Source organism: Helicoverpa zea, chromosome 5 (assembly GCF_022581195.2).
Source record: "Helicoverpa zea isolate HzStark_Cry1AcR chromosome 5, ilHelZeax1.1, whole genome shotgun sequence".
Lineage (NCBI taxonomy): Eukaryota > Metazoa > Arthropoda > Insecta > Lepidoptera > Noctuidae > Helicoverpa > Helicoverpa zea.
In genome coordinates, this window is record NC_061456.1 from 6,716,228 (window position 1) to 6,741,735 (window position 25,508).

Here is a 25,508-nt window from a genome sequence, read left to right on the forward strand (position 1 = left end):
ACCTGCTAAGTTACTGCCTCTACAAATATACTTACTTAAACGAATAAGTACAACCTATACCTACCTTATAAATATTATCATTACTGATTCCTATGTTCTGCAACATCAAAGACTGCTAGTTTAATGTAAGATATTAGGTATAAATAAAAAAAATACAATATTTTACTTTATATTTACCCATTTCTCTCTTTAATTACGTAAAAACGACTGTTTTTCAAACTCATAAAAAACATTTTGCTTCCCTAAAAATCGAACTCATGAAAGAAGCCGCTGGCTACCACTACACCGAAGAGGCATATCTAAAACTTCTTTCATTACTCTTTGAAAACTAAGGAATTAACTATTCCTTAGTTTCCATCATCCTTAAAAGGTTTGTGTAGTGACCCGACTAATTTTGGGCAATCTATGCGGAAGTTTACTCAAGTTTGGACATTACTATCAATGTGTATGAATAGGAGGACGAGTATCTTTGACTTTCCTTTGTTTTGAGCTGACGACCGTAATGTCCTTAAATTAAATACACATGTTCTATTTAGTTAAAGTGACCAGTATCAAAGGATTTTCACAGAGAGGGTAAAGCAAAAAAACAAGCGTCCCAATTGAGAACCTCTTCCTTTTTTGGGAAGTCGAATAAAAATGGCATAATTGTGTCAAGAATCACAACTTTGAAACAAAGCAGAGGCCCGTCAGTTTCATTCGCTCTTTGTAGGACAAACTGTGTTGCCTTATGTAAAAAAAATAGGCCACACATCCGTGGATTGCCCGAAGCTAGTACTTAATCTAGGTGATCTACAAGCTGTTGATTTGCATCCGTGCCATAGTAAAGGACGTAATTATGCTAATGATTCTCGACCCAAATCAACAAAAAAATTGGTACGTAATTTTTTTTTTTTTTCGGAATTCCGGTAATGTCATCTAGCCGTATTTAAACTTGGCGCGTGTGTTACTGGCCTTAAAACCGTGCTGCACCCTCACACAAACGCAAACACCAAGCATACACAATGATAATTCATAAATTTCATTCATAAAATTGGATTACTTCTGAAATACTACGACATTACAATGACAAAAAAGCAGTGCATAATAGCTATTTCCTGTCTACTGTAATTCCAATCGATTATTTACGTATTTTATGTCCTCCTCCTGAAGTATGGCACAAATGCAAATCAACACCTTGTATAAAACTGTTGGTAAGTACTCTAGATTACGTTTCTTCCATTACTAGAACAGCAGACCTTCAGTGAACGTCTAAATACCAACAATTTGACTGTACTTAAGCTTTCTGTAGTAAATCTGATGATAAAGTGCCGCTACTGTATCAAGAGATGTAGTTCTACCCTTATTAATCATACGTATTTACTCACATTTGGAATCTCCAAGCACATTGTGTTTTACCGCGTGTAAATTCCGTAGAGTACATTTCTTTTTATTTAACAAAGGCCGTTAAATACAAGCTGTTGATAGGCATCCAAGCCATATTCAAGGACGTAATTATGCTAATGATTCTCAAACCAAATTCACAAAAAAATTGGTACGTAATTTTTTTTTCGGAATTCCGTCAATGTCATTTAGCTGTATTTAAACTTGGCGCGTTTGTTACTGGCCTTAAATCCGTGCTGCGCCCTCACACAAACGCATACACAAAGCATACGCAATGATTATTCATAAATTTCTATCATAAAATTGGATTACTTCTGAAATACTACGATACGATACGACATTACAATGACAAAAAAAGCAGTGCATATTAGCTATTTCCCGTCTACTGTAATTCCAATCGATTATTTACCTATCTTATGTCCTCCTCCTGAAGTATGGCACAAATGCAAATCAACACCTTGTATTGATACAAAATTTCTATAGAAAGAAAATCACTTACATTATTGATGTTGATATTGGTTTCTAGTCTAACTGGATGCAGCTGAGTACCAGTACCAGTGTTGTACATGGATGACAGTCTGTTTGACCTCCTCAACCCTGGCACCTGGGCAGCCCGATACCATAAAGTAGACTGGTTGTCAGACTTTCTGGCTTCTAATTATCCCCACCCAGGACAACCAGGACCCTAAAATTTAACGGGCCTTCCGAAACACAGAAGAACCAGCTGGACAAGGTGGTCACACTTGCTTAACTTAAGTAAACACTAATAATACTTAAACCCTAGTTTTCCCTGTTTTCAGCCTATTGCTAGCAACTACATTTATTGCATTTATAAAAATACAACGTGGGTTAAATTGTACAGAATTTGAGACACAGGCCTCATCTTAATGGATAAATATTATTTTGACATTTTAATAAGGTTATAAATATAGGGTGGAATAAAATACAAGTTTGTGGGTGGATTTCAGAATGCCTTACTGAAAGAGATTTTCTTTTAAAAAACTTAGATGATTATATGAATTACTATTTATAAACCTACCCTAGAAATTATATCTGATGAGATACCTCGTTCTTTTTAACTTTTAGCAGTTTGCCATTTTATCTTAGTACATTCGTTCGAACCTACCTAATCCCATTTGCTCGAGACTCGATAGACAACTAGACATTTTTGCCCTGAAAGAGCTATACTTCGTTGGAATAACAAAGCATAAGTTTTTAGTACGTACGTCATAAAACTTTTAAACTTTTTTAGTCTAGTATTTCATCAGCAAAAATATTTTTGTTTTATAATGCAACCCCAGACACAAACTATCTTTATGAAAATTTCAGTCGATCCAGTTTTACGCCTCAAGTTTATAATAATAAAGATTCATAAAGATTTTCCCAAGTCAAATAATATTATACAAAGTGTACACTGTAGATTCTCAAAGTGCTTGAAACATCGTGAAAATTACTATCGTATTTATGACACAAGTTTATATCACCTACTTACAAAAACGTAGTCACATTTACTTTTTTCTCGGTGTTTCATAAAACTTGGGGGCTTAAGTACCCAATCTCTTGATAATATGTGTTTTCCTTATCTACTTTATTATCCTTGAAATCTTGTATCCCAGAGTTTTAGCACGAACCTTTGTAAACCTTTTCAGTTTTTATGAAGTGTACAGTCATTTTTGGTTTATGCTCCTGAAAATTTCTGCTAGAACTGAACACGTGCATACGTGTTCAAACCAATTATATTTAGCTTACAAAAATAATTAATACTCATATGAATGCCGTTTTGAACAATGGCTTATAGGATTACGGGAATTCGTATCACGATAAAGGATTCATATCTGTCACAATCACTGTGAAATGAAATACATTTTAAACGTTTCAATTTTTTATTTAATGTTGTCGAAAACTGAATGCGGATTTTTTTACAAAGGATCGCGACCGCAACTCTCAAAGTGTTCATGGTATTAGTTCTTCCATAATTTATTCATTGTTCCCAGCAGAATAAAGTAACGAATGAACCGAACAGAAAGCTTGACATACTTTTTTTCGAACGCAGCAGCAAAGAGGCTCACTGGGTCCCTTGAACGAAGAATATTATTTACAATAACTTTATAACAAGCTGGATCTAGGCCTTGTTATGACTTGTTCGCAACACTAATGATGTGTTAACATGTCATCGATAAAATGTATCAGTATCCGCGAGTTATTTTTGTGATATTGTAAAACACACACTTCGTGGAATAAAAAGTACGAATAAAAATAGGGGCACATTGGAAATTACTACCTACACACATATTTTACAAAGTGAAACTCCTGGATTCAATTCTGGTTCATCCGACAGGTGCAGATTTTTGACAAAACGAATTAGTATGGAAGGGGTATGTCGTACATGAGTACCTATTTAAGTAAAGCTCTTAAGTTATACCTAACCTATGTACATATATACTATTTTTTACCAATAGAATCTGAAAGATACATGTCTGATACAAAAGCCATGACTTATTGCCCCTACCATAAGACCTCCCAGCGATATCGTCACATAGTTTGCAGTCCACGTTAGAGTCAATATTCTTCATCAGCCTTTCTAGTTCAACTTCAGGCTGGCTGCTTTTATCGCTTTATGAGCTCGGCAGCCTTTGCCGCGATCGCTCCATTTAACACTTTATGCCGCGCTCCATATATCAACTTTGGCCTAGCGGAGCCAAACTTGGCCACTTACTGAACAACAGAAGTCCCAGTAGCTAATACATACAGTGAAACTGGAACCCTGCCAACACAGACGTATTATTAAATGGGAACAGAGTCACTCATTCGAACATATGTCAGTACTGTAGGTACCGACGTCGAAACCACGTTAGCAGACGTAAAACTTAGTTTGATGAACCTCAAAGTGAAAACATTCGAGTTGTGGGTTCCCCGACTTTGTGAACCACAACGCAAGGGTTGCGATTAATTCTAAACTTAAATCGTTTCGCCATTTGCATTTTCGTTTTTTGTCAAATTAAAATCCAAATAGCTTAAAGCATAAACAATAGTTAAATTAGTATAGAAATACATAATGTCATCATCCTTAATTATATTATGTACTTCATTCTACCGTTAATGTCGATGTAGATGTCAATGATGATGATAGGTAATAATTAACTGATTACATAACAGGTACTCCAATATAGTCAATTATGCGCGGTTGCGACGCTTTGTCATCTCATATATCAGATCTTAGCAATCAGAACCACAGGTATGTTGTGACCAGAACAATTACATTCCACAATTGATATTGGCGAGAGGCACACAGCGTAAATAATACATAATTATTGTTACACCTAGTCACATTATCGAATGACAAGGTAATTGTAACTTCGCCTAATACTTACATCTGCCCTTTCTCCGAAATAAGGAGTGTTGTTTTAATAATGACCCATTCAATTCCAAGAGTGCTGTGGTTCGTAGGTAGCTAAATCACGATCTTTTCAATATTTAACTTTGTAGTATGTAACTATAATTTTAATATCTCATAGACCAGCTGATTACCTAGCTATAAGCGTGTTATTCCATTATTAGCCGTGAAAACCTATAATTGGCTTTCTGTTTCTTTATGTATGTCTACAACATCGTTTTGTATAGCCGTTGGTTTTCCAATAAGTAAATAAATAAATAATTTGAAAAAATAAAAATATTCTCCGGCCCAAACACCATCGTCATGTAAACAATTTAGATCAAAGACTGTGTTATTGATGAACTTATTACAGAGAATAATCGACCGCAAACTCTGCTTTAAAGTCAAAAGTGAACGAAAACAAAAACACTTCGGAAGTAATTAGGCTATTTTTCGAACGGGAAATATTTTAGTCTGTGTCTATGAGAAGTGAACCGAAAAACTGTACAGGAGCCCTAACAAGCCATTTTCCCAAAAAGAACACGACTCGCTGTCTAATCAAAAGGCTGAGACTTTATCTCACAGGTTTGATTAGGCCGAGTTTGAAGCTCCGGTAAAGAAAAAAGCCGGACATCCGGGAATATTAATAGATCTGGTAGGGAACTTATTATCGGATGTTGTGTTTGTTTTTCGACAAACTGCAAGAAAGAGTAAATTTGAAAAAAACACTACAAAATGTCATAAATAAATGCCATTTCCGTATATCACATAAATCTGTTTGACTAATTACCCCACTGACCGACGCTAGGGTTGCCCCACGAGTAACGTCGCTAAGTAATGATAAAGTCACACATTTATCAATGTCAGATTATAGGGAGTTCCATCACAATAATAATTTCATCGACCAATCTGTTCGGGAGTTGATAAAAATAACTCCCTATATTGATAACGACACACGAGCCATTTTTGGATGAATGAGGGGCGAGTGCTGTATTAATTAATGCCGATAGCTTCCAATAAATTGGCTTTAAAGTCTGGACAGTTGAGTATTTCTTGGTGTTCATGTACGTTGGTAAGTTATCTCCGAGTTTATGTTAAAATCAATGAATTGTGGTCTCAATTACCTATTCGAATCAACACCATAGATAATCACTTGTAAGTAGTTAATGTATATGTTCCAAAGGATATGTTACAAGGAGATTATCTAACAATTAAGGGTAAGAGTAACTGTAATTAATGTACCTATACATCAGTAGTAGAGAGTAGAGTATTCTCAATTCCTTTGAAACTAACCGACTGTCCTTTAAATACTTAGTGAAACACAAAGTAATGTTTTCACAGGATCCGCACTGAGTAAGTATTATGATAGTCGTATTTAGTTTGTCGTCGGGACTCTTGAAGATATATTCGAATTCTTGTTTGGCAGGACACCGGGCAGTAACTCTAGACGTAGGTACAGTTTCGCAATTACAACCCGTTCAGAGGCAGACAGCAATGCCACATATATACAATATCTACATTCGAAACTTGAATCTCCTGGGACCAGTTGTTCGTGGGTTTTATCGAAAATCGCATGCAAGATGTCTTCCGACATAATAAAGGGGGAATTCTTAATTTAAATTCGATTTGTTTGTTCAAAAGGTTATTTCGAAGCTCGTATTGATCGCGCAGCTACACTTTCCTCCAACCTTCTCTGGTTGAATGACATGATGTTTGTTTATAGTAACCTAATAAGTCAAAGCTAAAGGATTAAAGTAACAGAATAAAGCCTTCGGGCAGAAGGGTTAATTCATGTAGCTAAGAATGGGCTCATTTGCCTAGTGGAATGTACTGTACATTATCATGTTATGTAACGTAATTTCTTTAAAATAAAATAAAGAGTCGTTGTAGTTTTTGTAATGAGTCTGATGATAAGCATACATTCCAGCGTGAGTAGTTTTTATCTGTATCAATGGTATTTACCAGACAAATTAGGTTCATGACCCATTAAAATGAAATCTATTCTAGGTACGCCAACATAGTGGCTATGCGTGATGAATATAAAACACATATTTACCTACTAATTTAATTAAATCAAATAACCAAAACTCACAATATGTTACTTTAGTTGTGAAAGCTTTCGAACAAAGGTTTCTGGTTCTATTGACATACTATGAAGCGTATACCCTACTTTGTTTGAGTAAACAGGGAATATAATACCTAGTAAGTTTTCACACAATAGCGGCCTCAATTAATACTTCAGTATTTAATAATAATTTCACGCAATGACGTACACTGAATCTACGTAACTAAATTGTAACGGTTCCAGTTACATACTTATTAAATTAGAACTGATTAATTTTCACTGAACAAAACTATGACCACTTCGTGGATACGGGAATGGTAATATCGAAAACTGGTCTAAAATAAATTGTTCCTTTAATAAGCACCGGCAGACACTGACTTCTACAGCCATGTGAAAAGTTTTATTTGGTCCCTTTCAGTATTTTGGGAAGCCGGTTTCTATTCTTTAGTACAGTGAAACGGCATGATAGCCATGGTTTGGCAATTGTTGTTATTGTTCAAACAAGAGGTTGTAATTTGGATCCCTACTAATGGCAATTATTTCTGAGAACATTATTAAGTTACACTATTGATACACTGACAAATAAATTATGTTAATATTTATTTTACGGTTTCTATTTTTTTTTCCTTGAAAGAGATTATAATTTCTATTTCAATACTATATTCTCTTTTTAATTTCCAGAAAAAAAAAAACATTTCGACGAATGAAGAACACAATTTCCAACAGAGGTACCTAAGCAATTTGGTACGGAGCACCATTAATAGCATGATTAATGTTACAAAAGAATTGTCATCAAATCAAACCAACTACTGAGCAACACACTAAGTCAAGCTTTATCACTTCCGTAGTTTGTAATTATACAGAACAAGTTATATAATAACAGCTGCAATGGACTTATCGTCTGAAATGGGAGAAATGATACAATCCCAAAACGTGAACGTCGAGATTGTCAACAATGTAATATTGCTCGAGCGCTCCCTACTGGCGTTGGAGCAAAATACTCCCGCTTTGAAGACCATTCGCGTCTTATTAAACTATGTACTTGAATAATGCACAGGCCGTGTCCCACAGTATCTTTAGAAGCTTAAATGACTTACAATTGCAATAACAAAAGCCTTTAGGTGCACGTACATAGTCGTACTTGTTCCCAATGCCTCTCAAATATTGCACGAGATCAATTCCTGCAAAGAACTAATATTTGAAGTGGGTTTGTTGAGTTTCGTTGAGGGAAAACGCATGTGGGATTATGTTTGTGAACGTACAGTCGTATAGGTACGTTACAGAAGATTATCCGTAACCGAACATTTTTGAGCGAAAGAAAAAGGCAGATTGTGCAAATTGAGGAAAATATAAAAATTCTAAGAAGAATATTTTAAAGTTTAATCTGATATCGCGTTTTATCATTTGTTGGCCGTTATTAATCCCGGCTCTTGGGATGTTGTTTTCTCCTTATTTTTAGCCCACAAAACACGTTGAGTTTCTGGTTTTATTAATTAAAATGGTCAACATGTGGTAATATTCGTTGTGAGACCCACATGTGCATCGTAATTCCCCAGATGAAGGATTTAGGAGGATTTTCACAACCAAAAAAAGGGGCCATTTTTCTGGTTGATATTAATAACCTTCACTTTGTATCATTCATCATCCTTGATAACCAGATAGCTTCGGCCCTTATATCATCAGTACACTTTGTGTAAGAAAATAACGTGTTGCACGTTCCTTGTCATCAAACATCGTGGTAGCCCGTTCTTTAGATAAGGGATATATTAAACGGCGTCTAATAAATAACTTGCTATTTACTCACCCCACAATAAACCTCTCAGAAACCCAACCCTCATTTCCCACTTTTTAAATAATGAACATTCCCAAATATAATATATTCAAATTACAAAAGCGATAACTCATATTGTTTTTCTTAAGAATTTACAGAGGGTCGATGATATATTGGTATTTCTTAAAATTTTATTGGAATAACTTTTCTCAGTGAAAAGTAATTGTTTACAAGATTTTCGGAATGATTATTTGCACATTAATATGCCACAGTACTCATTTGATAAAGACATTGTAGTTTATTAAATAAACTTTCGTAATAAGAATCAGCTGGAATATGAACGCGTATTCCTTTGTTACGAGTAGGTATTTGCCATATATTGGAGTGAGATATGATGACCATTATTCTTCGTTATTTTCAGCCGTTCGTTAATTTTATGCAGAAATAGGCTTACCGGTGAAGCGTGTTCGATCTAGAGCAGCGAATCGTTTAATTGTAGTGGCTACGTATTACATCGTATAAAGACAACCACAGTACAACTATGCAGGTTTGTTTAGCGTTTATTTTAGTTTCCACGAAAAACAGCAACAAATAATAATCTCGTTTTCCGTGGAAACTAAAATATTGCATTGTTTACATACCCATCATAAAATCCCTCATATACCTACATTCCCCGAAACAGTAAGCAGAAGTACGTACATGGTATTTATCCGATCGTAAAATTGACCATATCGTGGAAATCCTCGGCGTATAATTTGGCCGCCATTACATTCATGCGATTCATGTGTCAACTGATTACGCCAGTTATGTTTACATTTCATATAATAGACGGCAAGACCATTTCCATTAGCCGCGACATTATGCACAAAATGTTACGTAGACTGTAGATTTACCATTTGTGAGGGATCAAGCTGGCTTTTTTTTGTTTAACATTGTATATGAGCTCGTGGCTAGGTATCAACCGCACGTTATTCCCGGTTCCTGTTACAGCCTTTTTTTTTTGTTTTTTATCGTCCCACTGCTGGGTACAGGCCTCCTCTCACACGGAGAAGGATTGAGCATTAACATATTCCCGGTTAACCTATTAAAATTCTTAAAGTATATTGAGACAAGACATGTGTGACGCGTTGGCTTTTGGGTGCCGATTTAATAGTAACTTTAAAGTTTTTGAAGACCTTATTCTTCAGAAGAGTCCAATACAATATTTAATACCTACCTGTAACGGATTTGTTAAAAACATTGATTCGAAATATTTGAACAAGACCAGGCTTTTGCGCTAGGAAAAACAGTGTTTCTTCATGAATATAATAAAATTGTGATTTGAGTGTGAAAACCTTTTGACACTTTGACGTTTCAATCTCATTTCTACCTCCACCTGCTCGCATTTCATTCACACGGGATCACTGCTGTATCCCATCCTACTAAGTTTATCCATTTTCCATGTAGGCACCTACTCAATTGCTTCGCTGGCAACAGTAGATAAATAATACATTATTTTCGTAGCAGATACCTACAGTACCTAAACATACTCATTTGTTGAGCTGTCTACGAGTCTCGATAACCATTGTCTTCGAAAAATAGAGATAAAGTAGAAAGATATTTACTGCTCCACCTAGCATAGTGATGTAGAAGGATTTATTTGGGCGTTGTAAGATTGAGGGAACCTCAATTTATTTCGTCCATCAGTTTGATGTATCGTGTGCAGTATCGATGTGACACTGGCCTAAAAGAAACCGTATCGTGAAAACTAAAATGATTTATTTATTCATTTATTTTCACAAGTGATAGCATCTATAACCACATTGAGGCGTGTTCACATTGTGAACGTAATATAGACCTCTGGCGTTGTATAGGAGTGTAGGTGCCATGGTTACGCCACGTTCCTTAATATAATAGGCATGTCGTTTGTCGTATGTCGCAGGAATATTTTAATATATAAGCGCCTAATTTTCAATTTAGGTCTATTGATACAAATCTGCGTTTTATTGCGCAAACCGAATTGTAATAGCACATGTTTATCCGTATGTGTATTGCTATATTTGAAGAAAAATAAACAATGAATGTAGGTAAAACACTACAGTAAAAAAAATTCTTCCAACATGTTGAATTTTATGCATGCCTTACTCAACACGATCATTTACTGTGGCATTTTTACTTGATAGGTAATATTGAAAACAATGTACCTATATGTCTCTGTTAAAAATGGAAATTCCGAAACAAAATAGGGATGATCCGTATTTGGGAGTATTGCAACAGACATCGGGATTCTGACAATATTGTGTGTTGTGATTGATGGCCCCTGGTTCGTTACGGTCGCATCCCTTTGATTCCATAACAAACCTTTTTACATCAACGTTTGCCTTTTATCCTTATTCCATTTTCCGATACTGATTTTAGGGTCCTTTGAGATCCATACTAAACTAGGTGGGTATGTTCTTATGGTTTCACAATGTAGGTTGGTGTCTTCGTTGCATACGTTAGTCACGGTCGTTTTGGTCTCAGACTTCAATAGCTGATCAAAATATTGGTACAAGAAAAGAAAATATGATATGAAGGCAAAGTGTGCCAAAGGTATTTGTTATGCCCAACGTACACCAAACTCATGGAAATAAATTCAAGAATCCATAGCTGCGAAAATGTAAAAGCCGTGAGGGCAAATGTATCAGTTTAGAGTTTTCGAGTTTATCGCTAAGCCTCCCAACAAAGTAACCTATTAAATATTCATTCCAAAGTTACGCATTGCAAACAATTCATTCCATATTCCGTTCTGAGTATATTTAATCCAGAAAACTATATTGTGGTAATCTACATAAAGGTCGCGTTACGCCCTTGGCAGAACACCATTCTAGCGATGTTTACGACCTATTGTAAAACATTGACGCATAATATACATACTCAAACCACTATAAAAGTAAACTACTGTATCTGTCCCATATGTAAGTGACAAGATTTTGCGTCGTACGAAATTTATTCCGCAGTATTTTTTCACATTAATATTTATAGTCACATGATCCGTGCTCATAAAAATATAGTGATCGATCAATCAAACGTCTGTTGGCTTATGAGGAACTCTGTCATACAAGCGTCAATCTCATTTTGCATTGTACATAATACCTACCTACTATTGCGTCCTAGACTGCGACCTAATTGGATTATGTATTAATGGAGCAAGGACGGGCACACAGCACATTTCCGTAATAGGGCTTACAAATTCCTGTGGGCGTATCCTAACAACTGATGATTTCCACTAACAACTTCCGAATAATTGCCTGCATAATTTACTGATACACGTAAGCAACAAAATAAACCTATTTAAAATTTCATAATCAATACCATCCATGACTTCCTGTAACACTCAAACATGTGCTTGAAATACTCACACAATGATTTCAAACAACCACGCAGTCCAATTGTTTATTTAATCAACTCGTCACGCTCGGTCTTTGATAAGAAATTTGTTTAACACCTTAAAGTTTGAGAGTTCCAAAAGGTTCCTGACAGTTGTAAATAATAAATGTATGGTACCTTTGAAGCTCTCAACTGAGTTTGAAAGTTTCGCCGCCCAACTGTTAAGATCTTATAGGTATGGTGTTACTTCGTATAAAATACATTAATTCTGAACAAGGTACTTCAGCATTATCTATAGTCTACCTCTACAAGCCGGTAGTAGATATCGATTTTGAAAATTGTACATGACGAAGTTGGAAAGGCCCAAGGGCATTTTCCAATGTCACTAGATATGAGTCATTTTACTGTGTGCGAAAATGCAAGTGTTTCTTCAAGCGACCTCACTATGAACAGAAGATAATTATGAGAACTTATACACATGGTATTTAAAATAATTGAAACCTGGTCAATAAAACAAGTCATAGTAAAAAACAATATCAGTACAGTATATTATCCATTAAGCTTTGTGATATAAAAATAATACGTTAATAATTATTTTTAAGTTAAAATTGTTGTCATAAAATATATCTTAGCATAACAAAAATTCACAACGTGCTTTAAACGATACGAAAAATATTCACAATGAACTTTGTTCTGTCACGACTTAATCTAAGTTCGTCATAGTTGCTCTTGAAAAATTTTAAGACCATTATTCGAAATTGACCCAAAAAGTTTTTGGTATGCCCGGTTGGCGCAAGCACTCGCTCCAACTGTCTGCGTAGGCGGATTTTTCGTCGATCGTCGCTTTTCCCAATATTTCTTTCTTCGCCATCTTTGTCTTACATCCGAGGCTAATATAAATACTGACTTTATTCAAACTAGCCTTGAAAACTGTCAGTTTCACCGTAGCAGATTTCGGGTCCCATCTGGCAGATATTGCGGGAACAAATCTATCGCTTTTCCAATAGCACTCAGCTTTGTTCGCCTCTAATATCGTTGCTTTCAGGTACAGCGGTGCTGAAAACAGAGCATTCAGAAACGTTAAATGATACGGCTAATGATAACCAACATTGATATTTAGGTAAAGGAAACAAAGCTTTTATTAGAGGGTGTGATTTTAATTAGGCAAATCCTCAAAACAAAGACATTAACACGCCATTCTTGTAAAAGTAAGTACGCTTTGAGTAATGTGTTAAAACACTCAAAGTAAAACAGAAATGATGTATTTGCACAGAAATTTAATATAATAAAATACAAAACTGTTGCCTATAGACATGGGGTAAATACCGATGTAAGCTGCTTTTTATTAATTTACTTTATCGTTTACCGAGTCGGAAAATATATTATTTTGTGTAAAAAGGAACGTAAAATAACATTTTTCTCGGTCTTGTTTAAGTAAGTCCCTACCATTGTTTCTTAGTTTCTGAGTTTTGAGAAAACATTCCAATCAGAAACTTTAGGATCTTATAACATTTTTCTACGAGTTCATATTTTATACGAGTGTCAAGATTGGTTAGTGAATAGAGCCTACAGAATGTTAACCCAAACCAGAACCATGCTAGAAGTATTTCGCTATTTCATACTGTGCCTGATGGACTTTTATAAAAGAAACACAACTAAACCTTGTTTGATCCTACCATCGCCTAGAAAGAAAAAAAAATAGTTGCAAAGGATATGTAGGTAGATGGACTCAGGATAGACACCACTAATTGAAAATAAAGAGATCTTGGTTACACAAAATCCTTAACCATAAATAACAGATTATAGACTTTTAATTTATTTTATCTCTGTTTGAAAATTACTTTAATAATAACAAGTAAAACTTTCCCTCGATACTTTGTAGAGTTTTATAATGGATAATCTCTGGAAGTACTCGAGTGATTCTTATTCTAAGAATTCATCCACCAATAAAAAGCTACATTATCCCTGAGTGCCACAGGCATACGAAGCAGAACGCTATGGATCAAGCCAGTACCTATTTGACAATAATAAACAAGTATTATTTCATTTAAATTTATTCTGGGAAATATCATTCAAAATGTTCAGTACTAATGCTTCAAAATATTTATAGAATTTTAGCGCTCATTACCAAGAATTTAGCATAACGATTCCATTGCCTTTAAGGGTAGGATAGTAAAATGTCTAATTTCTTATCATCATCAAACTATAAAGACGTTCACTTCCAGACAAAGGCCTCAAACGTCTCCGCAACGAGCGGTCCTATCCTAATTTCTAATAAGGAAATTGAATCTCAAAGTCCCAATAGATACGGATAAACGGTTTCTAATCGTACTGAAACCAACATTTATTTATATTCGATTACTTAATCCATTTTTATTTGACTGCTATATTTATCTACGAGTGCTGTTTAGACAGGATCAACAGGCACATTAGGCCTTATCAGTTTAATCCCATTGACGTTCTATTTGACTGGTCGTGTACTATTTACAAAGGGCTCGATACACGCTACATTGAGCTCCATTTTGCTACAGGCGAAGATCCCACTTAGTACAACAAACAGATCTAAACTTATTACTAATTAGTTTCTAACTATGGACCGAGGATATAATTATACAGTACTATTCTTTTTATAAAAGGACGTGTACTTATTTATTAAAGATAATACACATACCTTTTGTATTCTTGGCAAATAATTGAACCGTTCTTTAGGCTGTGATTGTTTGTGATAAAAGAATGACGGCTTTTCGTTTTTTTTATTACATAAATTCATTATTTCTATACCTATCGACTCGCCAAGAAGAAGAGAAGATTTCTATACCTATCTACTATAGAACAATTATTATGTAATAAATATTAAATAAAATAGAGTAGCTGCAATTTACCATTTTCACAATATTCGTTTTAAAATTGGATACTATTACCTAGTCTATTTTTAAATTGGACTGTAACTATTTCTGATGGTAAGGACCATAGGTAGTACCTTCATACAATGAGGCAGATCATTAAACTTCTAATAGGTAATTATTGGTAAATACAGCTAATTGAATAGGATTATCATACACATCGTCCAATCGGGGATAATTGGCCACGTATTGTTACGTCGCAAATCTGTGCAAACGCCTGCTCATAAAGAGGTTTATAATGTTTAGATATTTGCACGTCAACTGTCTTCTGGTTAAGTGTAAACATTCGGACGTGAATGTAAGGTCTGTGCACGTGTCTAAATATAACTTTCGCTATATGAAAACATGTGTGAACGCGGTGTGGACGCACGCACAGATGGGTCAGTTTATATACCGGGCACCGGTATAGGATGGCACCTACTGGGATCGGAACAAAAGCCAATAAGGTTCGGCTCCGGTCGACCGCAAAATCAGACGGTAGCAGTCGTAGCATGTGTGACATAAATATATTAGTTGCGGAACAAAATAGTTAAAATACTCGACTGAAACTAAGAAAATCTGAATTCGATTTTTCAACACTGTCTATATGGTTAAGTAAATGTATAAAGTTTTAGATATGTACTTAGAACAAAATTACCTAGATAGAAAAAATTAAAGATATTTTTGCACAATATCGGTAACTTCGAATAATCACTAATTTCGGTGACTATTTCCACTATGATATTACCCTATTACTAAGGCAGTTGATAACCATAATTTCAGATAATTCAAGGTTTATTGAACGTTCTGTATAAGGACGCTAGAGTGGGTGGTACTGTAAAGACTGGCACATACAAACACATAGCACGCGCCAACACAACCCTTATTTGTACTCTTGTAGACAATACATTTTAGAACCTTTCGCAACTGTAAACGTCGCCTTAGCTATTTGAGTTGTGATTCAACGCACATTCGTCTTGAGTAACTCTCTCCTCTTTAATAAGCAAACAGCATTGCGTGGGCCGCGCCGCGTCGCCCCGAGTGCCTGTCTCCACAGATAAATAATATGAATGAAGTTTAGTTACGGACGCGACTAGTGCCCGCCTGATGAATCTCTAAACAGGTCGAGGTTCAAATGCTCGAATAATTAATAATGTTGCTAATTATTGAGGTGGGTTAGACGAGTGTTAAAAGGGCAATTTTGGGTTTCACACTCCGCAAATTGGGATGGTTTTCTTTCTGAAAGGATAATCCTTTCACTTATTTAGTGTTGGATGAAATTTAAATAAACGTTAAATTATTAAATGAGATTTATTCCATTTGGGAATCGACCTGGGAACTGCACGGTACCCAGCTACTAAATTACTGCTTCAAACACGCAGAAAAATCTAGAATGGGACCCATGTCTAAAGTTAACTCATAGGTCAGTTCTATAAATTACAGGCACGTCTAGACTTCAGACCGCATGAAACAAGTGAGCCTAATAACTCACACAATAAAACTTGTTTCAGTTCTGTTATTGGGTCGAATTTTACGTGAAACTAAATATACTAGACTCGTACAAAAATAACTAGGGATTACAAACTTCTATAACTTTGTAAGCTTACTTATTTCCATAGGCTTGTATAAGTTTACTACCTACTATACTCTGATAAGAATATTTTATTGGCTGTGTTCTTCCTCAGGAGTCAATCTAGCTCCACCTTCGTAGAAATATTGTTAATGGTTTTGCCGCGAAAAGGTTTGAAACCGGCGACCGACAGATTTACTTTCGCTTTTACAACTTTAGTAACAAAGTAGGAATGTAATAGTTACACCATTCTTATCTAAACATTGTGTGAATCGGTTCCGCACGTGGGTTACATCAAGCAGATCTCAACATTTACCTAAGTTATTTTTGGTCAGGAAATGTTCTTATCCATTATTCTTCCACTATACTTAACTCCTACAAAGAATAACCATGACTGAACCGTTCTTATCGTGCCAACAATCTTATTTTATGGGACCACTTACTTATATTATTTTGGGGGCATTTTCTTTTTATGAAAATGGTAGGTGTAACCAGCCAAGTGCGTACTAACTTAAAGATTGTGTTTAGATATTCAAAGTCCAAATCTGTCAGATTGATGACAATAAGCCTCTTAGTCGACCTACATATTTACTTTTCCAGTTTTTTTGTCTACAAGTTTTCTCACACTTTCAGCCTTCTAATATATTTTTAAATCTAGGTCACGTAATATTCCTTCTACTATTATTGAGCAGGAGCTGAAAACTCACATTAGTACTTGTCAGGTTTCGAAGCCGCACATTTATTCGAGTACCATTACCTTCTTCAAACAGTTGTACCGAGAGATGTACATAAACTTAAATATACCTACCGACCTATCGATAGATCCCTCCTACGATATCGTTAAGCGAGGGTACAAGATACACGGCATATTAAGGCACTACACAGCGTGCCTATTCGAAATTGATTGAGTCTAAGTAGAGTTATTTCGCCCTTTTTTTCCTGTAGTTACATATAACACGATAAGCGGCCATAACACCGGCTCATATGGAACGCTCGTATCGGGAAACTAACCGAATATGTTGCTAATTAGTGATGTGTTATCGGCCAATGTATCGATGTAATGTGTAACGGTTATTACGGAGATCATATTGTGATAGGCGTCTATCCTCCGGATATTTTCTGTTATATGATAAGCGTAGTCTAAACAGCCGATGTAATTAAGAACTTTGTGTAGCTTTTTCTATGAATCAAGGTGCTATTTATAATGAAAATACAACAAGCAATTATGATAAATGCTAACATTACCGGACTTTTACTTAGATTTTCTCTGAATTAGTATTTTAGGTAAGAAAAATAAACGTTACTTAGCACGCGATTTTGACTTCTAAGTGTTCCCGTAATTTTCACAAAGCTGTTAAAACACAATAGAGAAATGATGTCAGAATTCTCGGTCCTTTCCTGATTTCAATAAGCCTCTTACAGCGAACACACCTAAAAAACTGTTTTACTCATTAATTATACATGACTAATGGCACGCTCTAGTATGTTAATGGTGTTCATTAACATGGTTTTTTCTTACTTCAATTAAGAGAGATTACGCAATGGTAGGTATTTGATTATAATTTCTATTCGAGACTTAACCGAACTGAACTGCCTAATAATGACTGCATAAAATAGAATTAATGATATTTACCTTTAAACTGTTCTTGTTGTTGCATCGTCTGCACACTGCATCGTAGCCTGTTGACCGTGAGCTGCACTATATCGTTTAGCCCATCTTCGCTCGCCGTGTACAGCAAAGTTACCTCCAACTGGCCCTTCTTGTTTTCCCTCTGCGGACACAAATTACACGGATTTCATGCTAATTGCCACAGATTAGAGGCCCGTACGGGTAGTTTACACACAATCAACCATATGTCGGCCGCCTTGAAATGTACATTACCGGAGATATAAGATATGTTTTACCGGATCGACGAGGAAGGAAACTGGGCAGAGGTCCAAACAATACAAGCAGTATGAGTGAATGAAATGAAGGCGTTGTGTTTCTGCAAGTCGTTGTTTGTCATAGATTGTTGCTTCGGTACGACCTCTTTATGTTTACACTCTAACTACAAAGTGTACGTCGGGTAACAATTTTAATTTACAAAATGATGAATATTGCTTAAAGAATGAGACGTCTTTAATATCAATTCAGTATGATTGGCCTCGTTTTTTTTTAAAGACTGAGGCTATTAGTTAACATACAAGTTTACCGTAACCAATACTTTTTTTAGGTAAAAGCTTAGTAACACAAATCCAACTTAATCATTGCATTTCCATTTCTATGCAATTTACATTTTTTTTCTAAACACAAGAGACACAAAGCCGCTTGTGAGCGATCGTTTATCTTAAGCATCGATTTTCTTGAGTTTTTTGCTTGCAAAAGATAAGAGAATGATAGATAAGCCGCGGCGTAACACTGAACTTTTATTGCATTTTCACTGGAAACGGTTCCGATTACCTAGTAATGGAACATGAGTACTTCATGTAATTTATTGTTACGTTATTACTAGAGGGTCGTATCAACTCATCACTCGGATCCGCCAAGCGACGATTAAATGAATCCTCTTTAAAATTGTTGTCGGTTGGCCAGTTCACACGAACTTAATAATTTAATACCCAATTAGGACGACTAAGTTACAATTCGAAAGATACCAAAGGACAATTAAAAGTCAGTAAATACCAGTTCTTAAAACCGGGATTCCAATTCAACTCATCTTATTTCAATTTATGATTAAAATGAGACCAAATTTTTTATCAATTCGAAAAATTCTAATAATAAAAATCGTGTCTCTGGCCACCATTATGGGAGTAAAATAAAGACTAATTAAAAATAAGTCATCCGCTTCAAATTCAAAGTGCCTTATCATTGTACAATAATAATCTCAACGTAGAATGAACTTCGGCAATTAGCGAGAGAAATCAACGATGTTATTAGGTTTATTAACGTCGATATACGCGTAATTATACCCAATTTCTGTGCACGAAGATCTAGCATATTTATAACCTTACATCATCGTAATAAACGTAGGTAGAAGCTCAGATGGGGATCGGCCGAGGTCAAAACTATTCTATTGTACTGAACAACTAAGATTTTATTCACACGAACACGCTCTTCGCATGTTAATCATACATGACTCATGCATTAATTGATATCGTTATCTTCAACATAGAAATTTATATGGCTTTCAATCGAGACACTTGATACTTTTTACAGTATGTTTACAATGGTGGTCATCGTAAAATCATCACTCTAAGATGTGTCATTTCAAAACCTTTTCATGTAAGTAAAAATTATCCTTCGTAGCTGTTGACATCCGAATTTCACGAACAAGCTTGATGTTTTTCAGACATAAAATCACAGAGTGATTACAAGCTTTTGGTCTAAAAACAGAGGCGTCTTTAGCATACCTACCTTTTGCCATTTATTTTGTACATTTAGTTCGCGGAATTCTATAAATAACAACAGTTTTACAACTGAGGTACCCAACAGAAAAGTATTTATATAGAAAAACGATAATAAAGATAAACTGTCTAGTTATCAACAAAGTTATTTACTTTCGAAGTTGTCTTATTATTATTTACTAAGACAACTTCGAAAGTTAGCAAATAAGTTTGAAGTGTGAATATTTTCCAAGGAAATATTAAACCATCAGACCAAAGTAATGAACTCATTTATAGTCAGAAAAATTGCTTTGCGAATGATGACGTTAGAGCCATAATAATTCCTTTGTCGGCAATCGACATTTATCAAGATCAAGTTCATTATAAATAGGTTCAACATAAAGCGAGTCTATATCTTCCGCGGGCCTTTACGACTCTATTTTTATCTTTTACTGATTAGCATCGCTCTTGACAGTGACTTATAATGTTGTTGTTAATTACCTTACACTTGAATACATACCCGTGAATCCGCCGCAGTGATACCACTCGTGATGGCGTTGATTGGCCGCCAAATGTCAGGAGTTCCAATCAAACCATTCTTGAGATCATTTTGAAATAATTTGGAGTCAAAGTTCCACGTAGCTGCTCCGACTGTTCTTCGTTTCTCTAAAATAGACTTTTGTGCTATTGCCTCGGCTTTCGTAGATTTGAAACTGCTGAATGTCTTCTCGAAAAATCCACTTTTAGCTTTTGGCTCTTCCTGTTCCGCCACTTTGGCTGTTTTTTTCGAGTCTAATGTTTTACTATTTTTTCGTTTATCTGAATCTTGTTTTGGAGGTTCTAATATAGCATAAATGGTAAGCGACAAAAAGTGGCCGGCGAGCAAACTTTGAAGGTCAGGTTTTTCTGAAGCCTTCTTTGCGTCTTTTTGTTTTAGTTGAAATTTAAAATCTTCGTTCCACACGGGCCACGAACTCTCCTGTAATGATGTTTCAAATCTACTGTCGCCGGGAAAAACTTTGACCTGAAAAGATAAGAAAGTCGTTATTTTAACTTAATACTCATAAAGGATGACGCACGTCAGAAATGAGTTTGTGAGTTGTTAAGATGGTAAAGACTGTAGGGGGGTTGAATGTTGTAATTTTGGTGGCAGGAATGTTGTAATTTTCGTTAAGTTTAATGAGTTACCAACACATTACAAATCTAAATATAATTAAGAGGACAATTTGTAACTTACAAATGATCTAGAACATATACGGTCCTAAGTAAAAAAAAACTTAATGTTCTTTTAATAACTATAGTTAGTTGTGTAGTAAAACTAATAAATCTGTCTGCGTATACCAAGGTAAAAAACTTGACATAATTTTGCCTACGTGGAGGTAAAATCATAGGTTACACCACCCTGAATTTTGCTGAACAAAACCTACATACATGCTTCAGACAGTTCTGTGAAAAACACATCAATTTACCCCGGCATAAAAAACTCGTTTACATACGAACGACAAGGCAAAAGTTACTTGAATGCTGTGTTTGTGTTGTTTTCAGCTACTTATATGAATAACAGTATTTCTTAAGTACCTACCTATGAAGATAAGAATTCAAATTATGTAACCCCATGGGTAATTTTATCAGTTCGAATGGTAACATTATAGGGTCCATTACAGCACCTATCAAAAACTTTGTCAGTGTTATTCGGAAAGATTTCGTATTTAGGTTCCCATTCTGAATATTAATTCCAATTAATGATATTACTGCTTTTACATAGAATGGTCTTGGTGGCCGTAACTGTCAGGGGTAAAGAATCATCAATCTAATGCCAGATTGGGGTTCAACCTTTACTGAACATACGATCTCGATATATTATGTCGTCAACGCCGGCAAACTGTAGCTATACATATAAACCTTTGATTGCCATTGACACACAAGCTATTCAACAATTCGGAGTCAGTACATTTGACCCCGCTCATTTTACCAGCAGATTGAATTTAAATTAATGTCGAGATCTACGTTCTATAGTTGTATCGACAATTGGTATTGAATCGGGAGACGACTCTATTTGAATAGGATTTTCGGAATCCTGTAATTTTGTACGATACAATAATTAAAATCAGTCAAGGAATTCGGGGATTTACGTACCCAATCAATTTCGTTAATTGTTTTTACTGTTTACCATTATAATGATATTGTGATGGGGAAACATAACGAGCCCTTGGGGCTGCAGGCATATCAACGAGGATTATCGTAGGGTGATGGACAAAATGGTACCATGACGTTTGCGATTATGTATGCGAGCATTGCGAGCTATCACATCAACTTTTTTTTCTGAAGACAATAAAAAGATAGAAGGTGGGTAAATTGATTCATTTCGTACGTATTTTCGACTATGAGTATACTGTTAGATTTATATACAACATTACCATTCAATAAAAATGTATGATTCGGATAAACCACCCCAAACATTTTTTGATACGAAGTTCATTGGTACGCCTATGGGAAAAATTAGAAGCTTATTTATCCTTTACGAGAACTGATGCCTATTTTTTCTTGAATTTGAGGACTGTGCTTGAGAACAAAGCAAATTATAGGTCTAATTTGAATTTGAAAAGAAATACATGGTTATTGAAAGTGATAAGCAGTGGCAGAAAGATAACAGCGACGATAACGGCACCGTAACAAGAACTAGTGACTTTCATTGATAAAAATACAGATAAAACAATCAAAATACTCGTCACACTTCTTATCGTCGATAGCCTAATAAGTGGTATAAGTTTCCTGAAATATTCAATGCACTGATAACAATAAACCGCTGCACTTATCAAGCTTGTCAATAAAGTATTTTTACAATAATGAAAAAAAAATCAGCACAGGCCTTTTCAAAAAATACTTTACCAACCCAAACGTGGATAGCTGGGTACCTGCCAGCTGTCTCCGTGGGACATGACCTAACAACTTGAAAATTAAAAGCTCCAATTGACTATAAAGGCTGCACTCAATTTCTAGACGGTTCATTTCTGTTTTCGTTCATAAGAATTATCTATGTGAAAGCCTTTGGACAACATAGTGTCCCATGAAGTCCTTTAGAACAGAGCCAGATGTGACACAGCTCGGATTATTCCAACGTTAACCGCCATTAGTTTGATTGAAGATAGTTTCGGAAATCACTAAGTAAATGAATGACCACCATTCTCACTAAACCGACCCAACACAAAGCACCCATCCAGTCATTCGTTATTAATCATCTCTCTCTTTTACAATGTTTTTGCTGAGCTCGAGTAGTAGTAGTAAAACTTTTATCGTGAACCATAAATCACTTAAAAGCAAACGTTTGTATTTAAACTGTGATTAAACTTTGTTGCGTGCCAGAAATATCGGCGTACGTACCTATCAATATTTTTAATGAAGATGAACAGTTTGGCCTTACAAAAGTAATATTCGATTCGAGTCGTGCCATTGTTATTAATATTTTAACACCTTTTTTGTCTGATTTTAAATGATTATTTTACTTATGACACATCAGAGGATGTATCATTTATCGAAATTGATACACGCGTTTGATCTAAATACTGTTAAAAAGTTACAAACCCACATAAATACACACATGGGCTGAGAAACATATTAGCCACCTTTGCATTGCGCAGTTGGGTAAAAAGAGATGCTTCCTACGTTTCGCATTAGGTATGACTGTATGAGACTAAACATTTACAGTTATTTTTCTATTACGGATTGAAATTCTAACGTATTAATTAAATAATTACCTATCTAACCACAGTAAAAGTAAACGAACTCGTACAGATAGAACAGGTGCTCCGCTGCAGTTTTCGCCTCAATAATTCAATTCAGTGAAGATAAACAAACGAGTTTCGCGCATAACACCGCGTTGGCCTCAATTAGGAAAACAATTAAACGGATGTCAAATAGTAAGTAGATGTAGGTAGACGCCGTGTCAGCTACTATAGCGTGCCTGCATGACGCATTGATGAAGATAATGCTGTTAATTGCAAGATTAACCAGGAATGTTTCTACTTAGTAATGTCAGTGCCCCAATCTCATTCTTTGTTAATTAGGGTTTTAATTCGTACTAAATATACAACGAGTGACTCAAGTAAGAGATAAGCACGTAGCAACTAACTTGAATAATTGAATAAGTGGGAAAATATTTGGTTTCTTATATATCCTAACTCCTACCTAAGTTATTGACGTCATTATTTGAGTGAGACGCTATTCGCAACTTACGAGTATGTTTTTACACAACCAAAAGAAAAAAGTGCATTTGGTCCACTTAATCCGGTTCTGAATAAGTATAAATAAATAAGAATCGTAGAGGTGCATGCGTATTTTTGTGCTAAAAACGTAGGTAAGCCATGTAATAAAACTCCAATTAATATAAGTAATGAATTTAATTTAACACTGCTATGAAGACGTCTCTTCTAAGTTTTATTAACAAACTGCATTTCTAGCACATAAATAATACCTACCTGTATGTAGGTAATGGTTAAGTATCTGGAAATAGGTAATTAGAACCTCGTTTCTCATATGGAATAAAGCTGTTAACCTACTCAGCCAGTATTAAAGTATGCAGGGTTTCTAGAGGCAGGTCTCTCTGAGTTCCAGTGAGGTCTCATGTTTATTAGATTGATTTGTCACCCGCAGACTGCTGTGCTGCTGCCGTAATTAGGTAACTGCATAGGCAGGTGTCCTACCTACCGTTTACCGATATTGGACCAGAATTGTTAACAATTTTGTATTGCTAATTGACTGCGGATCTTCATATAGGAAAAAACAAGTTGTCGATAAGTAAGGACACAGATTTTAAGTGGAGAACTGAGTTATGCTTATGAGTCAACTATAGAAATATTCGAAAAAGTACATACTTAAATAAGAAATTTCTATCTCAGCTTCTTACCCAGGAATGTAAGTCCTATTAATTACTTACTTACGTTGTAGGTATTTGGGTGTTATTTTTAGTTTACATTATAAAATTATAATAAAAATAGTTAACAATAGTAGGAACTTACTTTAACAAGGTATCCATGGGCGCGACTCAACCCAAACAAGGACGGAAGGTGCCGGGCGCCGATAACGGTCACGTATAAATTTTTACTGATTGGATGCAAGGCCAACTTGAATCCTATCTCGGGTTCCAAGCTGCCACTGCCCGCCAGCTGGCTGTCCCGGTTCGTATTCAAAATATTCTTCAATTTATTGAGTGAAAATGCCATTGTAAACAAAGTCTTCTCTCTGCTAACTATCGCGTATCACACTCGCATTAAACCGGTTTTACTGAATAATTAATCACGCAATACAATCGATATCATACAACCTCATCGTTTTACGATCACAATAATTTGCTGTCACTTATGAAGTTTTTGCAGTTATCACAACACAACACCAATAGTTTAGGACACCATTGCACGACAGAATAATAAAACTCGCTCAATGAATACCCATACAGCTGCACCTATGTATGACTGACTGACTGGATTACGATGAGCGCATTCAGTAGATAGTGTCACTTGTTGGTTGTACTATCAAATTGTAAATGCATGAATGAAGCATTCATTTGTCTTAGAAACTATCGGATCTCTCTTTCTTTCATTCATGTTTTGACATCTCACTAGCGCCACAAAACACAGACCTGCATACGTCTCGCATCTGTCACGTTATGCCATCTGTGGAACGACGTAATTTTATTACTTCGTTACAACAGATGGCGTAACTAAATCGATAAACATTGACTGAGCACAAACATCTGAAAA

General features: G+C 35.4%; 1 protein-coding gene across 1 annotated transcript; it reads right to left on the minus strand.

Annotated features, from left to right (window-relative positions):
• Positions 1-12,458: 12,458 nt before the first annotated feature.
• On the minus strand, positions 12,459-25,244 carry LOC124630505. Its single transcript, XM_047164444.1, has 4 exons — positions 24,768-25,244; positions 20,273-20,776; positions 18,023-18,161; positions 12,459-12,993 (listed from the first exon to the last, which is right to left on the minus strand). Exons 1-4 carry the CDS (start codon positions 24,969-24,971, stop codon positions 12,686-12,688), a joined length of 1,155 nt encoding a protein of 384 aa, XP_047020400.1. The 5' UTR covers positions 24,972-25,244; the 3' UTR covers positions 12,459-12,685.
• Positions 25,245-25,508: the final 264 nt, after the last annotated feature.